Consider the following 26,382-nt stretch of genomic DNA (forward strand, 5'->3'; position numbering starts at 1 on the left):
GCCATTTTGTGCAGTCGCTGGGAAGGAAGGAGACGCCTAAACCGCGGCACTGCCCGGTTTGAGCGTAGCCAAACCTGCCCGCCGGCTTTGTAGCCCCGATTCTCTGTGTTTTGCTCCCGTCTCCGACGAGAGAGGCGGCGACGGTGGCGTCTGCGACGGGAGACAGCGCGTCGGAGCGAGAGAGCGCTGCGCCTGCCGCCGCCCCAACAGCGGAGGCGCCGCCGCCATCGGTCGTCACCAGACCGGAGCCGCAGGCCCTCCCGAGCCCGGCCATCCGTGCCCCGCTCCCAGATCTCTATCCTTTTGGGACCATGCGCGGAGGAGGCTTTGGGGACCGGGACCGGGATCGTGACCGTGGAGGGTAAGGGTGGGGGAGGAGAGGAGAGGCCTGGCGTGGGGGTGGGGGTGGGGGAGTTGCTTTCTGGGGAGGCCCAGCGGACTGCGGGCCTGGGAGTCCTGCTCCTGACCCCGGGAGGCGAGGCGACTCGAGGCCAGACAGCGGTTTCGTGCGCGGGCCTCGGCTCCAGGGTCACTCGGGACCCAAGGAGGGCGGCGGCTTGGCGACGCTGGGCCTCTCTTTGCGAAAGGCAGTCGTGGCGCGGCCCGGCCTCGTCTCAGCCCCGCGGGGGATCGGGAGGGGCGGCCTGGCCGCAGCAGCCCCGGCCCGGGCTTAGGCGCCTCGCCTGGCGTCCCGGCTCTCGGGCCTGGCCGCTTGGAGCGGGCCGTTTGATGTCTTCAGGCCTCGGCGTTCATCTGGAAAAACACGGATCTTCCTAAGAGAAGACTTCAGCGCAGGAAAGCTTTACATTAAATGGCAGCCTTGACGTTCTCTCCCCAGAGTTCACTGTTTAAGACACGAGACGAAAAGACCAGCTTCTCATTTTTAAAAATAGGTTTTAATCCTCTTCAGTCGTATTTTAAGTCGAAGGAAATGCATTGGGATGTAAAGCAATGGAGTTGCTTGCCATCTAAATGACCGTGTTTGGGGGAAGGATTTTTTTTGGGTCGTTAATTTAGTTTTAATATTTCGGCGTTTTTTTTCTAATTGGACTGCAGCATCAACTATTCTGCCTCGCTAGAAAGTTCTTGGTATTGTGGGCCGGGCACAGGCCTCAGGCCCGTAATCCCAACACCTTGGGAGGCCGAGGCGGGCGGATCACTAGAGGTCGGGAGTTCGAGACCAGCCTGGCCAACATGGAGAAACCCTGTCTCTACTGAAAATACAAAATTAACCTGGCTTGGTGGCGCATGTCTGTAATCCCAGCTGCTCGGGAGGCTGAGGCACGAGAATCGCTTGAACTCGGGAGGCAGAGGTTGCAGTGAGTGGAGATAGCGCCACTGCACTCCAGCCTGGGCAGCAGAGCGAAACTCCGATTGCCCGCTCCCTGCTTCCAAAAAGAGTAATGTGACGCCACTTTATATGTGTGTGTGACCTTGGTCAAGATCCGTAACTTTTGTGAGCTTGTTTCCTCTGAGGAAGGTGATAATAATTGCCTTTACTTTGGTGTGTTGTCAGGAATTAAGAGATAATGGATGTAATAGTCTCGCTGTAGTAGGCACTCTATTAACCGTACTTTCCCCAAACGTTTTTGTCTTTCGTGGTTCAGATGCACAACTACTGGATTTACTAGTCACAAGCACTTCAGTTACCAGTTTTTACAAAATTATTTTGATTTATACCTTATTAGGAAGGAAACTATTTGATCTCATTGTTTAAAGGACGAGAGATGGAATGTTTGCTTGTGTTTGACAGTATTGCTGAGTTTAGAAGTGAATTTCAGTACAACCACTTAGAAAAAGAATTTAAGATTATCTAGGAAAATTGAAAACAGCCCAGTAATTCCTCCCTAAGCTTTACACCCTAGACTGTAATGCCTAGAGAAATCCTTGCACACGTGCCTCAGGATCCTTGTACAGAAAAGTTTATATACCAGCATTCCTGCTAACAGGATATTGGAAATAACTCAAATGTCTCCATAAATTGTGGGTATTCGTGCAATTGAATACAATTTAATCAGCCGTGAAAAAGAGAAAAGAACTTGGATTAATATGGATAAGTCACAGACATGTTGAGTTAAAAAGCAAGTTGTGGTAGGGTGACACATTTAAGGATATGTGCAAATATGACAGGAAAGGGAATGGTTAACAAAATTCAAGGTAGTGGTTATTAGGGTGAAAGTTGTAAACTTGAAATAGGCACATAAAGGGGATACAAGGTACTAATAGTGTTCTGTTTCTTTACCATGGCTGTTTGGTTTAGTATTTCCTTTCACCATATATATGCTTTAATAAGTTATTTGAAAGGAAAAAAGTGAATTACTGATCCATACTTTAACTCTTTGTATCAGATGACATTTTTTAAAAATTTCAAACGAACTGGCCTTCTTTCATAAGATCTTTGTCACAACTCTCCCTTTCCCAAGAAATGTTCTTGATTATTTGAATTGCTGTTTTACTCTTAAATGAATGCTACACAGTTGAAGTGGTGGTTACTTTGAAAAAGGAATAGGTGAGGTCAGTTCATGTGTTTCACGTGTGTGATGCAAAAATGATATGCATTGTACATGTGATGGTTTTTAATGTTTAATATGTGAATGTTAATATGTGGTTTTTAATGTTAATATATGAATCTTCAAAGGTGAATTTTGTTTTGCAAAGCCAAATTAAACTTATTACTGACTGGATAAAAACATTTGAGCAGCATAGTGTACCAGAGAGTATGATGTGCGTATTTAAAGATGGTATGGATAAGCTCAAAAGTAAGAGATTTTCTTGAATTTTGAGGTCGTTAATTATGTCAGCATTAATTATAAACATGGAAGACGGCATATTTTCCAAGAACCCCATGTTTCAAATTAATATGTTTAGTGTAGAATAGTATGTCTTGAATAAATAGCCAGGAAAATAAGGAGAGAGGAAAAAAAAATACATAAATGATAATCATCAGTTTAAAGCCTTAACAGGAATCTTTCAAAAGTTTTAGTTTTTCCTAAATCAGTAGGGTTTGGGTAGCATTGCAGTGCAGCAGTAACAATGAAGTATTTTATAATTTGCAAGAGTGATAATCCAAAGACTTTCTACCTCTTGAAAAGTACCTTATTTATCTGCTTCATTTGCAAGTATGTTGGGAGTGGCAATTGAGGTGGCCTTTTGGTCTGTTCAGTAAGGAGCCTTAAGCTGAGGATCATATTAAAGATGTTCCTGACACGTGTATCCCTATGCTGTGTGCTCTTCCTGTTCTGATTCTTAATTTGTCTTACTCAGTAGTGGTATAAATGGAATTAGCCAAGTTCTGCCTGTTGAGTGTAGGTATCCAGTGATCCCAATAAAATCTCCTGCCATCAATTTTTGTTACGTGTGTTTTTAGAGGAATGTCTAGCTGGTTAAACCAGACTTCTAAAGGCTTTGAATTTCAGGAAATGATGCCCTGTAGAATAATACACCTACTTGCCTATCAATGATAAAGTGGAACTTTATATAAGATGAAGTTACAAGTGGGTTAGAGTGGGAAAAGGAAACTAAATTCAGTACAATATTTTACACGGAGTAAAGAAACTGAGTAAAGAAATGGCTATACAGTTTGTGTATGCTGAAGACCTGTACTTCACAATAAAGAAATAGGGAAAATGAAGGCCATCTTAGTGTTAAGATTCTTCTAGGAAAAGTAGCTTGTGATTTCTTAAATTTTAGCTTTGGCCAGTGGTCATATTTGTATTCCCCTTGGGCTTGTCTGTTGTGAAAGTTTTATAAAAAGCCAGAAGTTGATCTTAAGTAATTAGTTGAGTGTTAAAGCCTTAAGTAAGTCTTGTTAGTGTTTTTTTTTTTTTCTGCAAAAAAGTAAGTAAAGTAAGTAAAGCCTTAAGTAAGTCTTGTTAGTGTTTTTTTTTTTTTCTGCGTTTGGGAACAAGAAGGAGATAGAAGGTAAAAGTAGAGACCAAAGAAGGAAGGGTCATAAATCTATGTTCAGCTCTTTTTTTTTTTTCTTTTTTTTTTTTTTTCTTTTCTTTCTGTCTTTTTCTGTCTTCCTTTCTTTCCTGTCTTTCTGTCTGTCTGTCTTGACGGAGCCTCTCTCTGTCTACCAGGCTGGAGTGCTGTGGTGCCATCTCAGCTTACTGCAACCTCCACCTCCCCAGTTCCAGCAGTTCTCCCGCCTCAGCCTCCCAAGTAGCTAGGGATTACAGGCGTGCGCCGCGACGCCCAGCTACTTTTTTGTGTTTTTAGTAAGAGATGGGTTTTCACCATGTTGGCCAGGCTGATCTCAAGTTCCAGACCTCAAGTGATCCGCCGGCCTCCGCCTCCCAGAGTGCTGGGATTACAGGCGTGAGCCACTGACCCCGGCAGGCTCAGCTCTTTTATTAGCGTAAGCTAAATATGAAGACCAGTCTACCAAGTCCTTTCCAGGACCCAGTTTTGCTTTGCAGATTAGCAGACAAGTGGAGTGCTTATCACACGGAGGAGTGGGCCCAAGAAGCTATTCTAAGATTGAGGGACTTGCTTGGAGTATATTTTCCTGCTTGTCCACAATCTTGCCTTTAATTGAAACTTAAACTAATGTCATCCTTTGCCTGCATGTCTGTTACCCAAGAGCAGAGACTTGTTTCTGTTTTATTTAGTAACTCCAGCACAGTACCACTTAAAACAGTAACTGATACACACTTGGTTCCTAATAACTTGGTACCTAATAACTATTTATTTGTTGAATGAAATGATGCTAAATTGTACTGGGTGCTGGCTATGCCAGATAGTTTTATAGCACATTGCACATTATTAGGTCATTTTCTCAGCAGCCTCTGAAATAGGTGGTATTATTTCTGCTTTGCATAGGAAACTAAGGTGTGTAGAAGTTAAATAATTAGCTTCAAATTACACAGTAAGTGGCAGAATCAAAACTCAAAACCATGTCTGGATCCAGAATCTGTGATTGTAATCCCTAGGATGTATTTCTCTCAATAAAGGAGTTTTTAATTTTTCACCTATTGTAGACATACTCATAAAACAGTATTGTTGGGTAGTAAAGGAAGTTTTACACAGTTCTCCATACCTTTAAATAGGAGTAAATAAAATGGTCTTTTTGGAGGTAGGCTGGTAGTATCCTTAGAACTCCATCCTTTTTGAATGTTTTTATGGCATGTACGATACATTGCTTTGAAAATACTGATGAACTAACTAAAAATTCTGTTGTTCCTAGATTTGGAGCAAGAGGTGGTGGTGGCCTTCCCCCGAAGAAATTTGGTAATCCTGGGGAGCGTTTGCGTAAAAAAAAGTGGGATTTGAGTGAGCTCCCCAAGTTTGAGAAAAATTTTTATGTGGAACATCCGGAAGTAGCAAGACTGACACCAGTAAGCTTACATGTGTATTTTAATGTACAGATTATTGAACCAAGTAGATACATTGGTTAGAGTTTATTCATACGCTACTGTTGCTGTTTTACATTTTATTCCAGTGTGGTGGTATTTTTCTTACAAAAAACTTGGTTAATTTTTTTTTTCCTTTTTGTAGAGACTGGGTTTTGCCATGTTCCCCGGGCTGGTCTCGAACTCCCTATCTCAAGCAAACTACCCGCCTCAGCTTTTCAAAGTGCTGGGATTACAGGCATGAGCCACTGCACCCAGATGATTTTTGAGACAGTTTCACTCTTGTTGCCCAGGCTAGACTACAATGGCATGATCTTGGCTCACTGCAGCCTCCGCCTCGTGCGTTCAAGTGATCCTGCTGCCTCACGAGTAGCTGGGATTACAGGCACCCGCCACCATGCCTGGCTAACTTTTTGTAGTTTTAGTAGAGACGGAGTTTCACTATGTTGGGCAGGCTGGTCTCGAACTCCAGACCTTGGACCTCAGGCGATTAACCTGCCATGGCCTCTCAAAGTGCTGGGATTACACACGCCCAGCCTTTTTTTTTTTTTTTTTTTTTTTGGAGACAGAATCTTGCTCTGTCACCCAGGCTGGAGTGCGAGAGACAGGGTTTCACCATATTGGTCAGACTGGTCTCCATCTCACGATCACCTAGTGATCCACCCACCTCCGCCTCCCAAAGTGCTGGGATTACAGGTGTGAGCCACTGCACCCGGCCTTTCTTACATTCTTAACTAAGACCCCAATACTCATAAAAGGGGACCAGTTTCAATATGCATTGAATTTGTTCTCATTTGTTGATAATGCTTATTAATCTGTTTATTATATATGATTGAAACTACTGTAAGGTCATGTCTTTTCATCTGCTAGTGAAAAATATCATATATTGGCCTTGTCTATTTTTTTTTTTGAGATGAAGTCTCGCTGTGTTCCACAGGCTAGAGTGCTGTGGCATGATCTTGGCTTGCTGCAACCTCTGCCTCCCAGGTTCAAGCAATTCCCCTGCCTTAGCCTCCCGAGTAGCTGGGATTACAGACGCGTGCCCCCACGCCTGTCTAATTTTATTTTTATTTTTTTGTTTTTTTTCAGTAGAGGCGGGGTTTCACCATGTTGGCCAGGCTGGTCTCAAACTCCTGACCTCAAGTGATCCACCCACCTCAGCCTTCCAAAGTGCTGGGATTATAGGTGGGAGCCACCGTGCCCAGCCAACATTGTCTATTTTTGTACCTCATTATCATTGTTTTTTGGACTCTACACATGAAATGGTTACTCTTTCAGAAGAAAGTGTAATGGAAAGAGTACTTGGGTCCAAGTTCCACTTTTTTCCTCCTCGTTCTGACCTTGGGCAAGTTACTTACCTGTTTTCTCCTGTAGAAAGTGGAACTCTTGGCCGGGCGTGGTGGCTCACGCCTGTAATCCCAGCACTTTGAGAGGCCGAGGCGGGCGGATCACAAGGTCAGGAGATCGAGACCACGGTGAAACCCCGTCTCTACTAAAAATACAAAAAATTAGCCAGGCACGGTGGCGGGCGCCTGTAGTCCCAGCTACTCCGGAGGCTGAGGCAGGAGAATGGCGTGAACCCAGGAGGCGGAGCTTGCAATGAGCCGAGATTGCGCCACTGCACTCCAGCCTGGGGGGCAGTGCCAGACTCCGTCTCAAAAAAAAAAGAAAGTGGAACTCTTAATCACCTACGTCGTTAATTAACTTGCAAAATTAAAGTGATACACATAAAAGTACCATGTAAACTATTAAACATTTGCCATCGTAGCTGTGGACTGGATAATTGCTCAGCTAGCTTGGAACATAAATTCTGAATGTTTAGAGTAACTAGTTTACTAACTTGTGTTATTTAATTTTTTTTCCATAGTATGAGGTTGATGAGCTACGCCGAAAGAAAGAGATTACAGTGAGAGGGGGAGATGTTTGTCCTAAACCTGTGTTTGCCTTCCATCATGCTAACTTCCCACGTAAGTATTCTTCAGTCTAGAGCCTTAATTTGTTAAATTGGGTTGAATGGGAGACATGGGTATTAGGTTAAACTCTTTGAGCCAGGCTTGGGGTTTTGTTGAAAGGACAAGAGATTGTTTTATGGTTTTATGGTCATCAGTTCTTTTGTTCTTGTATTTAGACTGATAATTTTTTTTTTAAGGTTTTTATCTTTTTCTAGGGTTTTGCCCTCTGCCTTTTAGAAAACAGCAGAATGAAATTGCTTTCTAGCTGGACATGATGTGAATTTGGTAAACAATAAATGACTACCATGTTCCCATGTCCTGTTAGATGCTTTAGGGTAACGTTTTTTCAAATTTCTGAGAGAGGTAGACTATTATAGCAGCTTTTTTTTTTTTTTAAACGGAGTCACAACTTTGTCACCCAGTTTGAAGTGCAGTGGCGTGATCTCAGCTCACTGCCTCCTCCGCCTCCTGGGTTCATGCGATTCTGCTTCACCTTCCCGAGTAGCTGGGTTTACAAGCGCCCGCCACCACTCCTGGCTAATTTTTGTATTTTTAGGAGAGACAGGGTTTCACCATGTTGACCAGGCTGGTCAACTCCTGACCTCCACTGGCCTCAGCCTCCCAAAGTGCTAGGATTACAAGCGTGAGCCACCTAGCCTGGCCCAGAGCAGCTTTACGGTAAGCTAGTCGGAGATCCAGTAGATAAAGAAAACACTGGAGAGATGAAGCTGGGTAAATCTTACTTTAGTGAGCTTAAAAGTTTTTTTAAAAACTCTTTTGGTTTGTGCCCTTAAACACAATAAAATGTGTAAAATAAAATTCTCTTACAGAATATGTAATGGATGTGTTGATGGATCAGCACTTTACAGAACCAACTCCAATTCAGTGCCAGGGATTTCCGTTGGCTCTTAGTGGCCGGGATATGGTGGGCATTGCTCAGACTGGCTCTGGGAAGACGTTGGCGGTATGTATGAGCAAGAGAAGATCCTTGATATTGTGGTAACTTATTTTGCTATTCTGATTATCATGTGTTCTCAGTTCTTCATAGAAATGCTGTTCAGATAGTGTAGGTACTATTTTAGGTATTAAATATATGAAAGCATTTTATGTTCAAATTTGCATCGCCTGCTGTATGTGGCAATGGTGAGTTCTGTTTTTCACTTTCCTATTTATGCATTAATTCAGTAATTACTAAGATAGTATTAAGTATCTTAGTAAGATTGTACTTCTAAGTATAAGGTTGTCATTCTTTCCCTCCTCCACAGTATCTCCTGCCTGCGATTGTTCATATTAACCACCAGCCATACTTGGAAAGGGGAGATGGCCCAATCGTAAGTGTGTTTCAGTTTCTTTGTAATTCTAAGAAAAACTACAATTTAGCAACTATTTAGGCATGGTGGTTTACATTATCCATTTGTACTCTTCACCACACCCTCCATACATGGAAATGGTTTCATTCTCATCTTACTTGCAGTTAAATGACTTACCCAAGATCACTCAGCAGTTGAATAGCTGAGCTTACATTTGAACCAAAGTCTTACTCCTAAAGAAACTATGCATGCTATATGGGCACTTACTGTGCAGTAAAGTCAAGTGTTTTCTGGGTGGTTGTTTGTTTGTTTGTTTGTTTGTTTGTTTGGAGTTTCGCTCTTGTTGCCCAGTTGGAGTGCAATGGCGTGATCTTGGCTCACCGCAACCTCCACCTCCTGGGTTCAAGCGATTCTCCTGCCTCAGCCTCCTGAGTAGCTGGGATTACTGGCATGTGCCACCATGCCCAGCTAATTTTGTATTTTTACTAGAGATGGGTTTCTCCATGTTGGTCAGGCTGGTCTCAAACTCCTGACCTCAGGTGATCAGCCTGCCTCAGCCTCCCAAATTGCTGGAATTATGGGCATGAGCCACTGCATCCAGCTTTTTTTTTTTTTTTTTTTTTTTTGGGGGGCGACATAGTCTCACTCTGTAGTACAGTGGCAAGATCTCAGCTCACTGCAACCTCTGCCTCCCAGGTTTAAGCCATTCTCCTGCCTCAGCCTCCTGAGTAGCTGGGATTACAGTGTACACCACCACACCCGGCTAATGTTTGTATTTTTAGTAGAGATAGGGTTTCGCCATGTTGGCCAGGCTGGTCTGGAACTGTTGACTTCAGGTGATCTACCTGCCTCGGCCTCCCCAGGGTGCTGGGAGCCACCACGCCTGGCATTGAATGTGTACTTTTTTTTTTCTTTCTTTTGAGACGGAGTTTTGCTCTTGGTTGCCCACGCTGGAGTACATTGTTGGCACAATCTCAGCTCATTGCAACCTCTGCCTCCCAGGTTCAAGCGATTATCCTGTCTCAGCTTCCCAAGTAGCTGGGATTACAGGCACGTGCCACCACACGCGGCTAATTTTTGTTTTTTTAGTAGAGACGGGGTTTCACCGTGTTGGCCAGACTGGTCTCGAACTCCTGACTTCAGGTGATCCTGCCTCGGCCTCCCAAAGTAATGGGATTACAGGTGTGAGCCACCACGCCCAGCCTACTTTTTAACTTTAAGAATTAAGCTTGCATTTGTCGTATGTATTTATGAACATGTACAGTATGTCTCAAGATATTCACAAAAAGAAATAATGCAGTACTTTATATAATACATAGTATATGTCTGACAGCATTATTAATTAATATCTAATGGATCAGTATACAAAGCAAGTTTCATAATTTGGTATATGATACCTTGATTTTTGTATTATTTGGCCAGATTGTACACAGTTTTGTCAGATTACATGTAAATTTTCATTGTTTTTGCCTTATCTACCTGGTGAAGTGCTTAAACTAGAGGTCAGGAATGTGTCCTTCTGCCAGTTTTGTGACTTCTAGTTTAAGTCAGGTTGACCATCCAAAATTTCAAATTTTAGGCCAGGCACAATGGCTCACACCTGTAATCCCAGCACTTTGGGAGGCCAAAGTGGGCAGATCACGTGAGGTCAGGAATTCGAGACTAGCCTGGCCAACATGGGGAAACCCCATCTCTAGAAAAATACAATAATTAGCTGGGCGTGGTGGCGCATGCCTTCAGTCCCAGCTACTCAGAAGACTGAGGCGCAGGAGAATCATTTGAACCCAGGAGGCAGAGGTTACAATGAGTTGACATTGCACCACTGCCCTCCAGCCTGGGCGATAGAGTGAGACAAAACAAAACAAATCCAAATTTTGAGGACCAATATGATTCTCAAAGTAATGCTGGAACATTTTGGTTTTTCGGGTTTAGGATGCTCAACCTGTAAATGAGAATTGTATACTTAAAATCAGGTAATACAATCTGTATACGTACTTAAAAGTACATATAAACTATAATGATTTGATAATGTGTCATAGTAAAAGTGACGAGGATACCAGTATCATTCCAAATGCTAAATATGAAGTTCTAATAATTTCTTCTACATTCCATTGTACTAATATTCCCTCCTTCTGATCTTCACCCCATCACTTTTAATGTACTAGATTAGACAACAAAGATTTTTGGTTTTTTTGTTTGTTTTTAAACCTTGGGTGGGGTCTCAAATGTCTTTTTGTTGATTTCAGTGTCTAGTTCTGGCTCCTACCAGAGAACTTGCCCAGCAAGTACAGCAGGTGGCCGATGACTATGGCAAATGTTCTAGATTGAAGAGTACTTGTATTTATGGAGGTGCTCCTAAAGGTCCCCAGATTCGAGACTTGGAAAGAGGTAATAAAATAATATCGTGTAAAAGAATTGTTAGTTTATCTTTACCAATTCCTGTGGATGAAATTGGAGAAAAAAGTGGGTTCTTGTGAAAAACTGAGAATTTCAACAGCTTAGAAATTCTCACATGTGACCAAAATAACTATTTTGTTAGAGAAAGTTCAACATGACTGGAAACTTTGTGAGGATTTGGTGATTGTACATAAATCCCGACATCATGCTTTTGCAGGTACTTTGTTAAAATTTAGCTTCTCTGCAGCATTGAGTACAGCCACCAGGGCTGGTGCTGCTGCGTTTTTGTAGAGTCGGGGTCTTGCTATGTTGACCAGGCTGGTTGTGAACTCCCGGCTTCAAGCTATCTTCGCGCCTCCACTTCCCGAAGTGCTGGAATACAGGTGTGAGCACTGCACCTAGCTGATTTGCTGGATCATTGGTTTTGTTTTACAGGTGTTGAGATCTGCATAGCCACTCCTGGACGTCTGATAGATTTCCTGGAGTCAGGAAAGACAAATCTTCGCCGATGTACTTACCTTGTGTTGGATGAAGCTGACAGAATGCTTGATATGGGATTTGAACCCCAGATCCGTAAAATTGTTGACCAAATCAGGGTGCGTAAAACTAATAATAAGCAGTCTTTATGCCATTTGTCCAAGCTCCTTAGCCTGAAAGAAAGCCTTTCCTTTTTTGATAGCCTGATAGGCAGACGTTGATGTGGAGCGCAACCTGGCCAAAAGAAGTAAGACAGCTTGCAGAGGATTTCCTTCGTGATTACACCCAGATCAACGTAGGCAATCTGGAGTTGAGTGCCAACCACAACATCCTCCAGATAGTGGATGTCTGCATGGAAAGTGAAAAAGACCACAAGTATGAAAGAGATTTTACTCTCTGATTTGATAATACCAATAAACCTTTTCTATTAATAACCCTCCAAAATCAGTATTACAGAAACCAGTATATTTTGAGGCCTGAAAGCATTAAAAGCATTGCTAACTTTCTGATAATCCATCTTTATGTCATTTGTCAGAGCATTATGGTTAAATGCAAGGATTCTGAATTCTTGAGTTTGAATCTCAGCTCTGCTGATTACCAGCTGTATAATTTTGCACAATTTTATGTCTTGGTGCCGCAGTTTCTTCATCTGGGACATGGGAATAATACCACTCACTTGAGACTTGCTGTGAGGATGGTATGAGTGGTATGAATTAGTATTTCTTGAGCACATAGCAGAACCTGACTCAGGACTCCATATTAATGTTGGTTTAAAATTTTAAAAACGTAATGTGCAAAGAAAGTACTATAGCTTTGGGAGTTGATATTGTAGACATAATCTTCCACATAATAGATACTTTCTGTGTGATGACTGCATTGTTGGTCTTGTTTTCAGATTGATCCAACTAATGGAAGAAATAATGGCTGAAAAGGAAAACAAAACAATAATATTTGTGGAGACAAAGAGACGCTGTGATGATCTGACTCGAAGGATGCGCAGAGATGGGTGAGTATAGCACCAAGGCAGTTAACCTCTGGTTTTATAGTTAACTGGAAATTTCTAAATTGGTATTCCAAATGCTGTGTAATATTTCAATAATGCCTATCCATGCAGTTTGCTCTTTTAATGAGCACAGTCATCTATTCATGAAGCCTGACAAACCTTAAAAAAATTGCATTATAGCATTTGGCTTTAAAGTTTGATTTTCCCCATTTTAAAATATTTTTTAAATATCGGTTATTTTTCTTTTGATAGTTGGCCAGCTATGTGTATCCATGGAGACAAGAGTCAACCAGAAAGAGATTGGGTACTTAATGGTAAGTTTAAGCATTTTTTGTTGATTTTTTTTTTTTGTCCCCACCATAAGTGAATGTCCATGCTCTATTTCAGGGATAGGCAAACTTTCTGTAAAGGGCCAGATAGTATGCTTGGCTTTGTAAACCAAATGGTGGTCTCTGTTATAGCCACTCAGCGCTGCTGTTTTAGGACAAAAGCTGTAGGCCATAGATAATATGTAAAGAAATGGCCTACACTGGGCACTGTTGGCGGCTCATGCCTATAATCCCAACACTTTGGGAGGCCGAGGTGCATGGATCACCTGATCCCAGGAGTTCAAGACCAGTCTGGGCAACATAGTGAAGTACTGTCTCTTTAAAAAAAAAAAAAAAAAAAAAAAAGGCAAAACAAAACTTAGCCAAGCTTGGTGGTGCACGCCTGTAACCCCAGCTACTCCGGAGATTGAGGTGGGAGGATTGCTTGAGTCTAGGAGACAGAGGTTGGAGTGAGCCAAAATCGTGCCACTGCACTCCAGCCTGGGTAACAGAGTGGGACCATGTCTCAGAGATAACATGGCTGTGTTCCAACAATATTTATTTGCAAAAGTGGGTGTTGTGCCACATGTGGCCCAAAGGCCTGTTTGTCTTGCCCCTGCTGTATAGTTAATTGAATTACTGAGGGCACTTTTAGTATGTGCTCATGGTCCATGATGCTGGCTCTTTCAACTTTGTCACAACTTTCACCACCCTCCCTTTATTAATAAAGTCTTCAATTTTTTCCTTCTGATTGTAAAAATATAACTATCATTTGGGGAGAATTAAACTGTTAGTGAAATATTTTTTTAAAATGCTTCTTAATTATTGAGTCATATTTTAGCATATTTCCTTTCAGTCCTTTTTTTCAGGACTACTCTTAAGGGAAGCCATTGAGAAATGGAAGAGGCCATATCTTATTTAAGAAATAATATGCAGCTGGGCGCGGTGGTTCACGCCTGTAATCCCAGCAGTTTGGGAGGCTGAGGTGGGCGAATCACCTGAGGTTGAGAGTTTGAGACCAGCCTGACCAACAGGGAGAAACCCCATCTCTACTAAAATACAAAATTACCCTGGTGTGGTGGCACATGCCTGTAATCCCAGCTGCTTGGGAGGCTGAGGCAGGAGAATCGCTTGAACCCGGGAGGCGGAGGTTGCTGTGAGCCGAGATTGCGCCACTGCACTCCAGCCTCGGCAATAAGAGCGAAACTCCATCTCAAAAAAAAAAAGAGAGAAAAAGAAATAATATGCATACCTCTTGGGGGGAAATTCAGTTCTTTTCATTTCGTATCTTTTAAACTTGTTTCCTACCAAACCCCAGCTTTTGATTGTGTTTCATTTGGGAAATAACTTCAAGGGGAAAAAATTCTAGCTCATATTAATTATGTAACAAATTGCCACACTATCTTAACAGTATTTCGTTATTAGTAGAGGTGACTATTGTACTGCTGAAGATGAGTGTGATAAAGGTTTTCAAAAGAATAACTGTCTGTCATTATAAGAGCCTGGGATTTTCTGACACCATTATTTGAAATTTTAACATGATGATGTAAACAGATCAGATAGCTAGGAATGCTTATTTGATGATGATTATTGTTTGTTTTTACAGAGTTCCGTTCTGGAAAGGCACCCATCCTTATTGCTACAGATGTAGCCTCCCGTGGGCTAGGTTTGTATAGATAGGCGTCTCTGTCAATGGTATATGTATCTTTTGGTTTAAAGATTTGTCATTTCAAATTCAAACTTCAAGTTTAGAAAGTTGTATATACATGTGGTTAGATAAATATTTGAAAGAAAAGAATACAAAGCGTGATTCTCCCCGTTCCCCGCCCCCCACAATTTTTTTAAAACCTTGGTTTCCCCCACCCCCCTTTTATTTTCAGATTCTCTTCCTGCTCCTAACAAACAGGCTTTGGTCTGCAGCAAGGCCTAGGCATGACTATACAAACAGGGAGAGGAGGCAGTCAGTTGAATGGCTCAACTTCTCTCTGGTGGTGGTTTCTGGCTGGATAGAATAAGCCTGACGAAACCTAGCTATTGTAAGCTAGTTTCTTCAGTTATTCTTTTCCCTATCCCTGTCTAAGTTAGATATATACAGAGGTCCAGTTTTACGAATGCTTACTAGATGGAATGTTATAAGTCTAATGCAGTATCAGAATAGCAATCAAATTTGTATTGCCCAGTTTAATTTACTGACGTCAAATTATCATGGGCACTTGGCTATCCCCTCCTCCTACCCATACGCTTATCTATAGGTGTGTTATCCAACCGATAGTTTTCTGGAGTTTTTGACCCATTACCATTTAAGATATACAGAGAATTTTATGGTAGTTTAGCCCACTATTCTGAGCTAAACAGGTCTAACTCAGAACTTTTATATTAAAAAAAGATTATCTGTATTACAAGGAAATCCTTAAATCATTGACAAGTATTTAATTTGCCCAGTAAGGTGAGAAGTACCGTATTATTCCCTTATACTATTTAATATAAAGAGAACAGGTATTCAGACTGGAATACAAACGTAATGAAGCCTTTTTATGCATTGCACTCATCATTCCCTCCTTCAGAGGTGGTGACCTGCAGCCATGATGGAAAGTTCTCTCTGCCCCTCTGCCCTCTGAGGTCATGTCTGGATCTGTGCCATTAGAACTTGGGCCTGTTGGGAGAGGAGGCGGAGGCCTGAAAGCAGTTTACATAAAGCTTTCAGTAATGGTTGGTTTTTAAACAGGCTTGCTATGTGCTGGTAGCTTCTTTGTGCATCTTGCCTAGACAATTAAAAATATTTGCTCTACGTCCCCTTGCATTTCTAAACCAAATTAATTGGCTACCATTAGAATAACTTAGACTCTTCATCCCACCCCCACTCATCCAAGTGAGGGGAGAGGGAAGGTACCCGAGTCTGTTTCTTGTTACTCAACATCAGTGCTTGTTTTGGGCCCCTTTGTTTGCTGCCTTGTAAAAAATCAAAAGAGGGAGAAAACCCACCAAAATGGCAGAATTCTGACCAATGTCCTACAAGATCCTGGAAAGTGAAGGCTTCTACCTCATAGACAGGGGTGCAATTTTCAGCTGAGTCACCAGGCCTTTTTTCACTTCCTGTCAAGCGATGGTCTCTTAAATGTTCCCTTCAGGTAAGTTCTTTGATTCCCATAATTTTATAATAGTCATCCTTAGGCTCCCACTTCCCTTTCCACTGGGATATTTTTTATTTTTCCTTTTTTGTGTTTAAACTACACACTGTTAAACTAAAAGTATTGAATTTATTTTGTTTTGTTTTTTAACAGAAGCTTTGATATCAGCTGCAGATCACTCAATACATGGCCGAGACAAATCTACATTGGCCGGAAGCAGCTCTAGATGAGCCTCTTGGCTAGACTTAGTCCCTCCTAATTAGTGATTGGAGATTCAGGCCATGTCATAGGGCCTTTCAAACAAAAAGTTCCTATCCCAGTCAGCTGACCAAAACATTAACTTTCGATTTCTTACTCTGCTACAGCATCATCTAGAAAGGCAGCAAGATAATATTGTGGCAGTGCACAGATAACATCAGGGTAGACTTGACTGGAGAAAACCAAATTCTACGCTTGCTCATATGTGCCCCCATCCAGCTGTGTGTGCACACACAGGACACCTTTCTAGTATGAAGAACTTTGCATCATGTCTGCCCTCTATTGAACACCCCCAGAAATACTTCCAAGTATTAGCATGTGAACTGTTGACTCCAGCCCCTGGTGGTTTCTGCTAGGAAAGCACACTTACGCATCCAGTGTAGTAATTGAACTTGTTCTGCTGCCATGGTCATATGCAGTGGGATTGCATAAGGAGCGTTATCTTAGCTCTGAAGATACCATGGAGTAGAATTTCCCCACCCCCCTGTCTTACATCCACCCTGGCCCTGTAAATTCTTTTTTCCTTTGTTGCGTCAACGACCCTAGCCGGAGACTCAAGCTGCCCCCTGTGATAAGTGCCTTCTCGTCTTTCTGGTGTGATTCAGGACTTTAGGGGTCAGTAAAGACCGAGGAGCCTTTATTGTAATAAGAAACAGACATAATGCCCCTTCTTCACAAGCCCTGTAACAACAGCTAATTTTTTTTTTTTAATCTCCCCTTTCTCCCTTGAAATTAATCCAGTCTGGGCAATAGATGCAGTCTGACCCTTTGGATGTAACTTACATTTTTTTTATTAATTATTTTTTTCTACAATCACCCCAATTATCCTTGGGGGAGGCGTTGGAGGACCTGAAATTTTTACCCGAACCCAGGTTCTCCGGCGCTTGGCAACCAAATGGGGCTACAGAGAAGCATCTAAGCCAGTTCACAGAGCGAGCGTGTGTGGGGACTTCTCACTGCCACGGACCCTTGATGCATGCTCCCCGCGCTCCAGTGGTCCCGTGTCAGAAGGCGGAGTTTTCGAAAGGAGGCCGCCAAAAATAAAAGGCAAAGAGACGGGATCGGCTGCAGCGGTTTCCCAAAGGAGGAGGGAGTGTGCATCGGTCTGGTAACAAACAGAGAATGTTTTTTAATTATTTATATCACAAAAATCTGTGTTTTATCTAGGATATTTTCTGAATATTCTTTGTAAAATGCAGATTTTTTTCCACAAAACAGTAGGATTCTTTGTTATATTCTTAAAATTGTTTGTTTAGGTAAAAATATACATTCAGCTGAAAGCATTACACTAACATTTACATTTTAAGCCTTAGGAGGTTATTCAGCCCAATTCCCAGCAGTGGAGAGAATACTAAACTTGTGTCTCAAGGTTTCATGGTTTTCCCACATTCTTTGGCTATTAATTTAATTTCCCAGGTCACGTAGACAATCATTGATAATTGAAACAAGTCCTGAGTTGAAATAACCTTGAGTTGAGCAAAAATATCCTCATTTTGGCAGAAGCTGGGCTTGGTAGTACAGTAAAATTTTAGTGTAATGTGCTCTTGTAATTGAAAGGGGATAGATAATCTGGATGTTTCTGCAAAGGAAAATAGGTGTGTACTTAACAGCTTTGACTCTACTCAGTTTCTTAAAAATATAAGAGCAAAAAAACAAGTTAAATGTTTTGATTAAGTTTCCTTTAAATTGTAGTAATAAAATATATGAAGCTCCTTTTTTTACTTTGCTCTGTGACTGGTTTAAAGGTAAGTTTGTTATGTTGTTGGTAGATTTTGCCAGGCTTCTCCCAACAGAGTAGAAGTGATTAGGCCTTGTAACTTAACAGTGGTTTACCACTTTGTTCTACATTCCACTTTTGTAAAGGATAGTATTGGAATTTGCGTCTGAAGACCAATCTTGATGTAACTCCTGTCAGTATATTGGTAAAATGTAGCAGAGGCAGGAGTTTGGATGTTTGGATGGGATTCCCTTAGGATTCTACAGCCAATAAAGATGCTACTTCCCATGCATGTCCTAGGAATCAGTAATCCTCTTTTACTCTGTTGGGATGAGTCTTTTTTTGTTTCTGTTCAGAGTGGTTACTAACTTCACCTTCTTTCCTCTTGCTGTCATCTGCATTCGTGCTTCCCACCTGTTGTTGGCATGTCCTTTACCTTCTCTTTCCCTGCCACATCAACCTACACACTGACTCATCATTGACGTGGAAGATGTGGAAGATGTCAAGTTTGTGATCAACTATGACTATCCAAACAGCTCAGAGGATTATGTGCACCGTATTGGCCGAACAGCCCGTAGCACCAACAAGGGTACCGCCTATACCTTCTTCACCCCAGGGAACCTAAAACAGGCCAGAGAGCTTATCAAAGTGCTGGAAGAGGCCAATCAGGCTATCAATCCAAAACTGATGCAGCTTGTGGACCACAGAGGCGGCGGCGGAGGCGGGGGTAAGGGTAAGTCCTGGAGTTTTCCAGGTACTGCCAAGGTATCCCTTTATGCTTACTGTGCCTTGCTTTAGTTGCTGTTTTTAACCATGCGAAGGCTTTAAGTGTGTTGCTTCATAACAAAGGACACTGCCTAATGCTTTTTATAACCTTTTTCAACTAAGAAAATGTGAAGTTTGTTGTGATAGTTCTATCAGTTAAGCTAAATTGTGAATTTTTTTTTCCTTAGAGACTGGTCTGTGTTTTTTGTTGTTGTGTTTTGTTTTTTTTTGTTGTTGTTTCTTTGAGACGGAGTCTTGCTCTGTCACCCAGGCTAAAGGGCAATGGTGCGATCTCGGCTCACTGCAGCCTCCGCCTCCCAGGTTCAAGTGATTCTCCTGCCTCAGCCTCCCAAGTAGCTGGGATTACAGGCGCCTGCCACCACACCCGGCTAATTTTTGTCTTTTTAGTAGAGATGGGGTTTCACCATGTTGGCCAGGCTGGCCTCAAACTCCTGACCTCAGATGATCCACCTGTCTCGGCCTCCCAAAGTGCTGAGATTGCAGGAGTGAGCCACCACACCCCGCCGAGACTAGTCTGAGTTTTAATGTGGTTGCTTTGGCAGGGTGGGGGCAGAGACAAGAGTCTCTGTGTCTCCCAGACTGGAGTGCAGTGGCACGATCTCGGGTCACTTCAACCTTTGCCTCCTGGGTTCAAGCGATTCTCCTGCCTCAGCCTCCTAAGTAGCTGGTATTGCAGGCGTGTGCCACCATGCCCAGCTAATTTTTGTATTTTTTGTAGAGTACTGACCTCCAGTGACCCTCCTGCCTCAGTCTCCCAAAGTGCTCGGATTACAAGAGTGAGCCAGTGTGCCCCCGGTCATGGTTGCTTTTTTTTTAATACTTTCAAAAATGCTTAGTAGTATATTAGGTTTACAGTTTTCCATACGGAGAGATCAGTCATTTTACACTGTTTAGTGGTGGGTAGAAACTGAGACAACATAGCAGTTGGATGTATAGTTGCAGAATATCCGAGGATCTGGGCTTCCTGACTCAAGGTTTCGTATTGTAACACCGTGTTTCTTGATCATCCTCAAGTAAAGGGACTAAAAGGGTGAAAAGGTCTAGTGTCCTTTGATATTTACTGTGCTTTTGAATGTGCCCCATTAAATAATCAAATTATGAGTATATTTTTACAGTACTAACTTAGAGGCTGGCCAGCATAACTAAGTATCAAGGAAACATGCTTAATACTTTTGTACCCAATAGAATTTTTATATTGTTATGTTTAGGTCATACATCTGGCATTAAAAATTCCCTTGTATCTTCCCATTAGGTGGTCGCTCTCGTTACCGGACCACTTCTTCAGCCAACAATCCCAATCTGATGTATCAGGATGAATGTGACCGAAGGCTTCGAGGAGTCAAGGATGGTGGCCGGAGAGACTCTGCAAGCTATCGGGATCGTAGTGAAACCGATAGAGCTGGTTATGCTAATGGCAGTGGCTATGGAAGTCCAAATTCTGCCTTTGGAGCACAAGCAGGCCAATACACCTATGGCCAAGGCACCTATGGGGCAGCTGCTTATGGCACCAGTAGCTATACGGCTCAAGAATATGGTGCTGGCACTTACGGAGCTAGTAGCACCACCTCAACTGGGAGAAGTTCGCAGAGCTCTAGCCAGCAGTTTAGTGGGATAGGCCGGTCTGGGCAGCAGCCACAGCCACTGATGTCACAACAGTTTGCACAGCCTCCGGGAGCTACCAATATGATAGGTTACATGGGGCAGACTGCCTACCAATACCCTCCTCCTCCTCCCCCTCCTCCTCCTTCACGTAAATGAAACCACTCAAGTGGTAGTGACTCCAGCAGACTTAAATTACATTTTAAGGAACACTCTTTCCTTTTTTTTCCTCTTCCCCTTTTCTTTTTTTCTTTTTTTTTTCCCCTTTTTCTTTTCTCTTTTTTTTTTTTATTAATTTTTCTCCCCAACCATCGTGATTTGTCTTTTCATGCAGATTAGCTAGAATTCACTGCCAGGTTTCTTCTGCCCGCCAAAATGATCCAGTCTGTAATAACATTTTGTAAAAAAAAAAAAAAAAAAAAATACATATATATATATATATAGCTGACTGGAAGAGATTAATTTCTTCCCCCAACTTCTTGCATGTTGAAGATATTCGAGCTATTTTTCATCTTAAAGAGTAAGGTATTAGGCCCTTTTGTGGGAGCCCATCTTTTGTTTTTTTCTGAGTTGGTGGGGAGGGAGGGAGGGAGGGGGAGGGCTGAATCGTTTTGCAGAGGAAGATGGCATCTGTGCTTTAAATTTCTCATTACTGGGTTAGAAAACAAACAGGGATTTCCCTGCACATTTTCTTTTGTGCTTTTAAATGTTTCTCAAGTTGGAACAGGTTTCCTCAGGCCTGTTTTGACTGATTGCTTGAGTGCATTTGACAGTTAAAAATCACTAATTGGTTTTATCTCCCTTTACACTCTGCCTTTCCCCCGCCCCCATTACTGAAAAATAACCATTTTAGTGTCAGGTTAGAAATTGAAATGCGGAGTCTTGTGTATCCTTTAAATTAAAAACCACAAGTGTTTATTGCAGTGGTTTAACTGTAGCATCTCAGCATCTGGGTGGAAGCTGCCTATATTTCCCGGTAAAACTGGGGACCATCTGTGAAATTAATTTTCCAGCCAGACAGCTGCTGTGAGCAAATGAACATAAAAATGCTCACTGGAAACTAACCAGTTTTTATATTGACCTGCAGTGTAAAAAGCACATTTAATTATAAACAATATATTCAAAATGGGCAGATTTTCTTTTGAAATGCAGTGTAGAGCTAGAATAAAAACAACTCTTTGCCAGCTACTCTGCCCTTTTGGCAAAGTTACCTTGAACAAAGAATCTTCAGGGTTTATTAAGAACTCTTATTTTCTTCATACCCTGTTCTCTGCAGTGCTTTCTAACAGCTTCTGGGTGCAGATTTTCTTCGGCATCCTTTTGCACTCAGCTTATTACAGGTAGGTAGTGCTTAAGAAAAGTCATGGAGGACTAAAGCCTAAGTCCTTTTCACTTTTCCTCCATCTGAAGGTAGGTGAGTTCATCCTCTTCATAGTAATGCTGTTTTACCAAGACTTTTTATATAGCAGATGAACCCAGAAAGAATTTTCTGCTATTGTGTTCACTACAACAGGGTAGAGACATCAGACAGCCCCAGAAACCCCTTTCAGATCTGATATGGGACTATTAATTTTTATGCTGTTAATTTGTATTCATTCACAATGCAGTTTAAGGCGGAAGGCTCCACTGCATTCTTTGGCTAAGGCTTGAATGCTTGCTGATTTGTAAGATCTATGTTCGAGGTTTTTGTTTTCCTTTTAAAATTCTTTAGGGAGAGAGGGATGGTTTCTGAGGGGTTCTGAAAGTATGAGTCAATGTGCAACATACAGGTAGGTCTTCAGCATAAGCTGAAATGTATGCATGTAAAAACTTTGACATCTTTTTTTTAATTTTCCACTTTCTTCTTTCTTAACTTTACTTCTCTTTTTGTCCCCCCCATCTTATAGAAGTTGAGGCCAAGGGAGGATGGTAGGCACAGACGAAACGTGGCAAACTGCTCTGTGCTTTCAAACCAAAGTGTTCCCCCCTACCCCAAATTTGTCTAAGCACTGGCCAGTCTGTTGTGGGCATTGTTTTCTACAACCAAATTCTGGGTTTTTTTCTTCTTTCTTTAAACATAGAGGTTCCACCACAAGGGATGCCCTACTCTCTCGCAGCTCTTGAAAGCATCTGTTTGAGGGAAAGGTCTCTGCAAGCAAGTGGTTATTTGGATTGCTTGCTTCCCTTTTTCCACCTGGGACATTGTAATCACAAAATAACAGTAAAACCTTAAAAGCTATTATGGCCTGAGCACAGCTGAAATCTAGCAGAGTTTAACTCTTCTGCCTCCATGTCTGTCACTCATAATTCAGGTTCTGCTGTTGGCTTCAGAACATGAGCAGAAGAATCATTTTATGCTAGTTATTGCATTCATGGTTGAAACTCAACTTAGGGAAAGGGTTTCAATGTATTAAGCAATGGGCTGCTTCTCCCCCAATCCTCCCTAACAATTCGTTGTGTGGACTTCTCATCTAAAAGGTTAGTGGCTTTTGCTTGGGATCAGTGCTCTCTATTCATGTTCTTGCTGGTCTCCAAACATTCCTGTTGCATTAAGACTTGAAAGATTTGTAGATGTGTGATGTTCAGGCACAGGATGCTGAAAGCTATGTTACTATTCTTAGTTTGTAAATTGTCCTTTTGATACCATCTTGTTTTCTTTTTGTAGGTATAAATAAAAACACTGTTGACAATAAGGTGTAAGGTTTTATTGCTTAAAAATTCTTTGAATAGTTCAATGTAGACATCTTAAAACAGTTTTTGTTTCAAGACAAAGGTGGGGAATATTGGATTGACTGATTAGCACCTAAAACTGAAAGGAAAGTAGAATTGATTAAACTTAATACAAGAGTTGGAATCGAAAACCCTAGCAGGATACCTAGTAGGTAAGGGTTTGGATGTATCTGTATCTGCTTATAAGTAAAACAGTGATTGCGCAAATGGTACTCACCTAAGTACCATTAGGTTATTGGTATTAAGGTACTAAGTGCAAGGCAGGTATCAGTCACTGGTTTGAAAAAATTCAAACCAGTAAAAGATGAGGCACAAAACTCTTCCAGCCAAACCTGGTAAATTTGGTTTGCTTCTGTCCTGAAGGCAGTATGAAAGTGAAATACGTTTCACACTTAAAACTGTCACCTTTATATCTTGACCACCTAAATTTGGTCACCTACCTGGAAAGTGGAAATTCACAAGAGCGTACTCTAATATTTTAACTGGTCTTTAGTTGGGACATTCTTAAGAGGAGGGACATTGTTCCAGATTGGAGTTGACTTCCTCATCATGAGTCTTGCCCTCGGGCCTTGGAGAGCAATCATTTATTTGATCTTTTTCGTCGGTAAGGCACCTTAAGGTTTCTTGTTGCAGTCATTTTGAGGCACCGTATTTGTGCAGTTGGCCCAGGTTTTTATGACCTTACAATGAGTCTTTAAGGGCAGTCTGTTGATGAGAAGGTCTTCTGGGTGGGGTGATGAAGTTTTGCTGAAATCCACACTAAGCATTTTTTCTGGTTTTAACATTTGATCCCAGATTATGGATAAGTTGCCAAAGAACATTCAAAATAGTTTCCTTCATGTGCTTGTTAAAGGTGTAGACTATCTCAGAGCGTCCTCAGATTGGCATTGGAAGACTTAACTTCTTTCCCTTAAGGACTGGAAGAAAATGGAGATGAAATGAGAATTTACCATCTGATGAAAGGACTGCTTTATAACTTGGTGCATAATCTTCTTATCATCTCTTAATGGCCAGCTCACTGTATATGTTCGATTGTTAAAGCAAAGGGGGAGTCTTCATCTCCAGTTGACTATGGACCTGCTGATCCCCGACTTGGTTACTGGCACCCTTCCCCACAGCTGTAAACTTAGTAGTTGGCCTCAAATTGTCTGTTGTACATCTCAAACAGTCCATCAGCAGTCCCTCTCAAGTCCCAGAACTTGTGTCCACATCTCTTTCTACCTAGAGCCTTTTCCCTGAACAACTGCAACTGCCCCATAGCTAGTCACTGTACTTGGACTGCTTTTTACCCTACATAGCAGCTAGTGGGTTGGGTTTTTTAATGACACAATAGCCGCCCTTGGCAATCAGAACATAGTGCAAACCTCTTACCCTGGCCTATGAGGTGCTAGGTCAAGCTTGTCCAACCCATGGCCCAGGATGGCTTTATGGCCCAACACAAATTTGTAAACTTTCTTAAAACATTGAGGGTTTTTTTTGTTCATAAGCTATCATTAGTGTATTTTATGTGTAGCCCTACACAATTAGCCAAAAGTTTGGACACCCCTGCCCTATGTGAACTGGTCTTGGTTGACCTGTTATCTCCAGGTTTATAGATTTTGACAGCGCTAGCCTTTTTGTCCATCACACCAAGCTGTTGCCTTGGGGCTTGTAATAAGTTCTGGAATGTTTTTCACTACTAACCAAGTATTCTGTCAAATGTCATCTCACAGCTGTCTTGCATAGTACACATAACCTATTGACCATGTTTTGATGGCATTTCTTGAAAATATTTGTCTTGCATTAGAACACAAGCACTGTGAATGGCAGAGACTTGACTGTTCATGTCTGTATCTGCTGGAATACTTATTGAATGGATGAGTAACTCCTTAGGCCAGTGCCAGCATCAGTGCTGTTATCCCAGGACCTACCTTTGGTCACATACAAGTAGAAGAAGTCACAGTAGAAGATGGTTTGTACTACTCCAGACACCACTGCGATTTGGTCATAGAAATTCTCAGTCTGGTACCGCCTGATCCAGTTAGCCAGGTAGAGTGCCCGGTACAGACCCAGAAAGAACAGGTAGTGAGTAGTAATGGTCTCAGCCTCTCCAGTCTTGCTGATCATGAAGAGCTGGGGCAGAATAGCCACTGACTCCAGGTAGATAGAGAAAGTCCAGAGGATCTGAGCCAAAGAGAAAGCGGCCAGAGACTGAGCAAGACCAAGAAGAGGCCCATCTCCTTAAAAGAACATAATCACTAAAACAATAGCTTGCTGGGGAAGAGGTACAGTAAGGGGGAAAAAAGTTCTCAATAAAAATTATATTTTAATCAGTTTAATGTACCATCTCTAGGTAAATATAAGGGTTTTTTTTTTTTTTTTTTTTTTGAGACGGAGTCTTGCTCTTTTTTTTTTTTTTTTTTTTTTGAGACGGAGTCTCGCTCTGTCGCCCGGGCTGGAGTGCAGTGGCCGGATCTCAGCTCACTGCAAGCTCCGCCTCCCGGGTTCACGCCATTCTCCTGCCTCAGCCTCCCAAGTAGCTGGGACTACAGGCGCCCGCCACCTCGCCCGGCTAGTTTTTTGTATTTTTTAGTAGAGACGGGGTTTCACCGTGTTAGCCAGGATGGTCTCGATCTTCTGACCTCGTGATCCGCCCGTCTCGGCCTCCCAAAGTGCTGGGATTACAGGCTTGAGCCACCGCACCCGGCCAGGGGTTTTTTTTTTCTAATTTTTGAAAGATCATACAGTATACTGCTTTTTTTCCACAGTGTGGCATGAGCATTTATATAAAAAACTACTTTTAATTGTTTTTTAAAGATGGGGTCTTGCTGTGTCATCCAGGCTGGAGTGCAGTGGCATGATCATGGCGTCCTGCAGCCTCGACCTCCTAGGCTCAAGCAATCTTTCCATCTCACCTTCCCTAGTAGCTGGGACTACAGGCATGTGCCACCAAACCTGGCCAAAAATAAATTTTTTTTTTTTGAGATGGAGTCTCCCAGGCTGGAGTGCAGTGGTGCGATCTCAGCTCACTGCAAGCCCTGCCTCCTGGGTTCACGCCATTCTCCTGTCTCAGCCTCCCGAGTAGCTGGGACTACAGGCACCCGCCACCACACCCGGCTAATTATTTATTTATTTGTATTTTTTAGTAGAGACGGGGTTTCACCGTGTTAGCCAGGATGGTCTCGATCTCCTGACCTTGTGAGCCACCGTGTCCAGCCAAAAAGAACTTAAAATGATAGTTATATAGTATAAAATCATAAATGAAGCCACAATTTCTTAAAATCTAGTCATGTTGCCAGGCTCACACGTATAATCCCAGAACTTTGGGAGGCCGAGGTGGGTGGATCACTTGAGGTCAGGAGTTGGAGACCAGCCTGACCAATGTGGCGAAACCTTGTCTCAACT

General features: G+C 42.2%; 2 protein-coding genes across 3 annotated transcripts in view; one reads left to right on the top strand and one right to left on the bottom strand.

The window, feature by feature from the left end:
• DDX17 (DEAD-box helicase 17) lies at positions 1-22,961 on the top strand. Its single transcript, NM_001435961.1, has 13 exons — positions 1-361; positions 5,189-5,339; positions 7,222-7,321; positions 8,137-8,270; positions 8,572-8,637; positions 10,863-11,004; positions 11,449-11,609; positions 11,693-11,865; positions 12,386-12,496; positions 12,746-12,807; positions 14,408-14,467; positions 18,395-18,631; positions 19,943-22,961. The coding sequence occupies exons 1-13, from the start codon at positions 75-77 to the stop codon at positions 20,446-20,448; spliced, it is 2,190 nt and encodes a 729-aa protein (NP_001422890.1). The 5' UTR covers positions 1-74; the 3' UTR covers positions 20,449-22,961.
• The window catches only part of KDELR3 (KDEL endoplasmic reticulum protein retention receptor 3), a 16,531-nt gene continuing 13,100 nt past the window's right edge, over positions 22,952-26,382 (bottom strand). The window contains exons 4-5 of one of the 2 annotated variants that reach the window (XM_015150365.3): positions 24,909-25,161; positions 22,952-23,915 (exon numbers count right to left, since the gene is read on the bottom strand). In XM_015150365.3, the coding sequence (XP_015005851.1) occupies positions 23,875-23,915; positions 24,909-25,161 (294 nt within the window). In that variant the 3' untranslated portion in view covers positions 22,952-23,874. Of the gene's footprint in view, positions 23,916-24,755; positions 25,162-26,382 lie in introns of those variants that run through there. The other variant, XM_077949759.1, reaches the window with a different exon arrangement.

Source organism: Macaca mulatta, chromosome 10 (genome assembly GCF_049350105.2).
Source record: "Macaca mulatta isolate MMU2019108-1 chromosome 10, T2T-MMU8v2.0, whole genome shotgun sequence".
NCBI lineage: Eukaryota > Metazoa > Chordata > Mammalia > Primates > Cercopithecidae > Macaca > Macaca mulatta.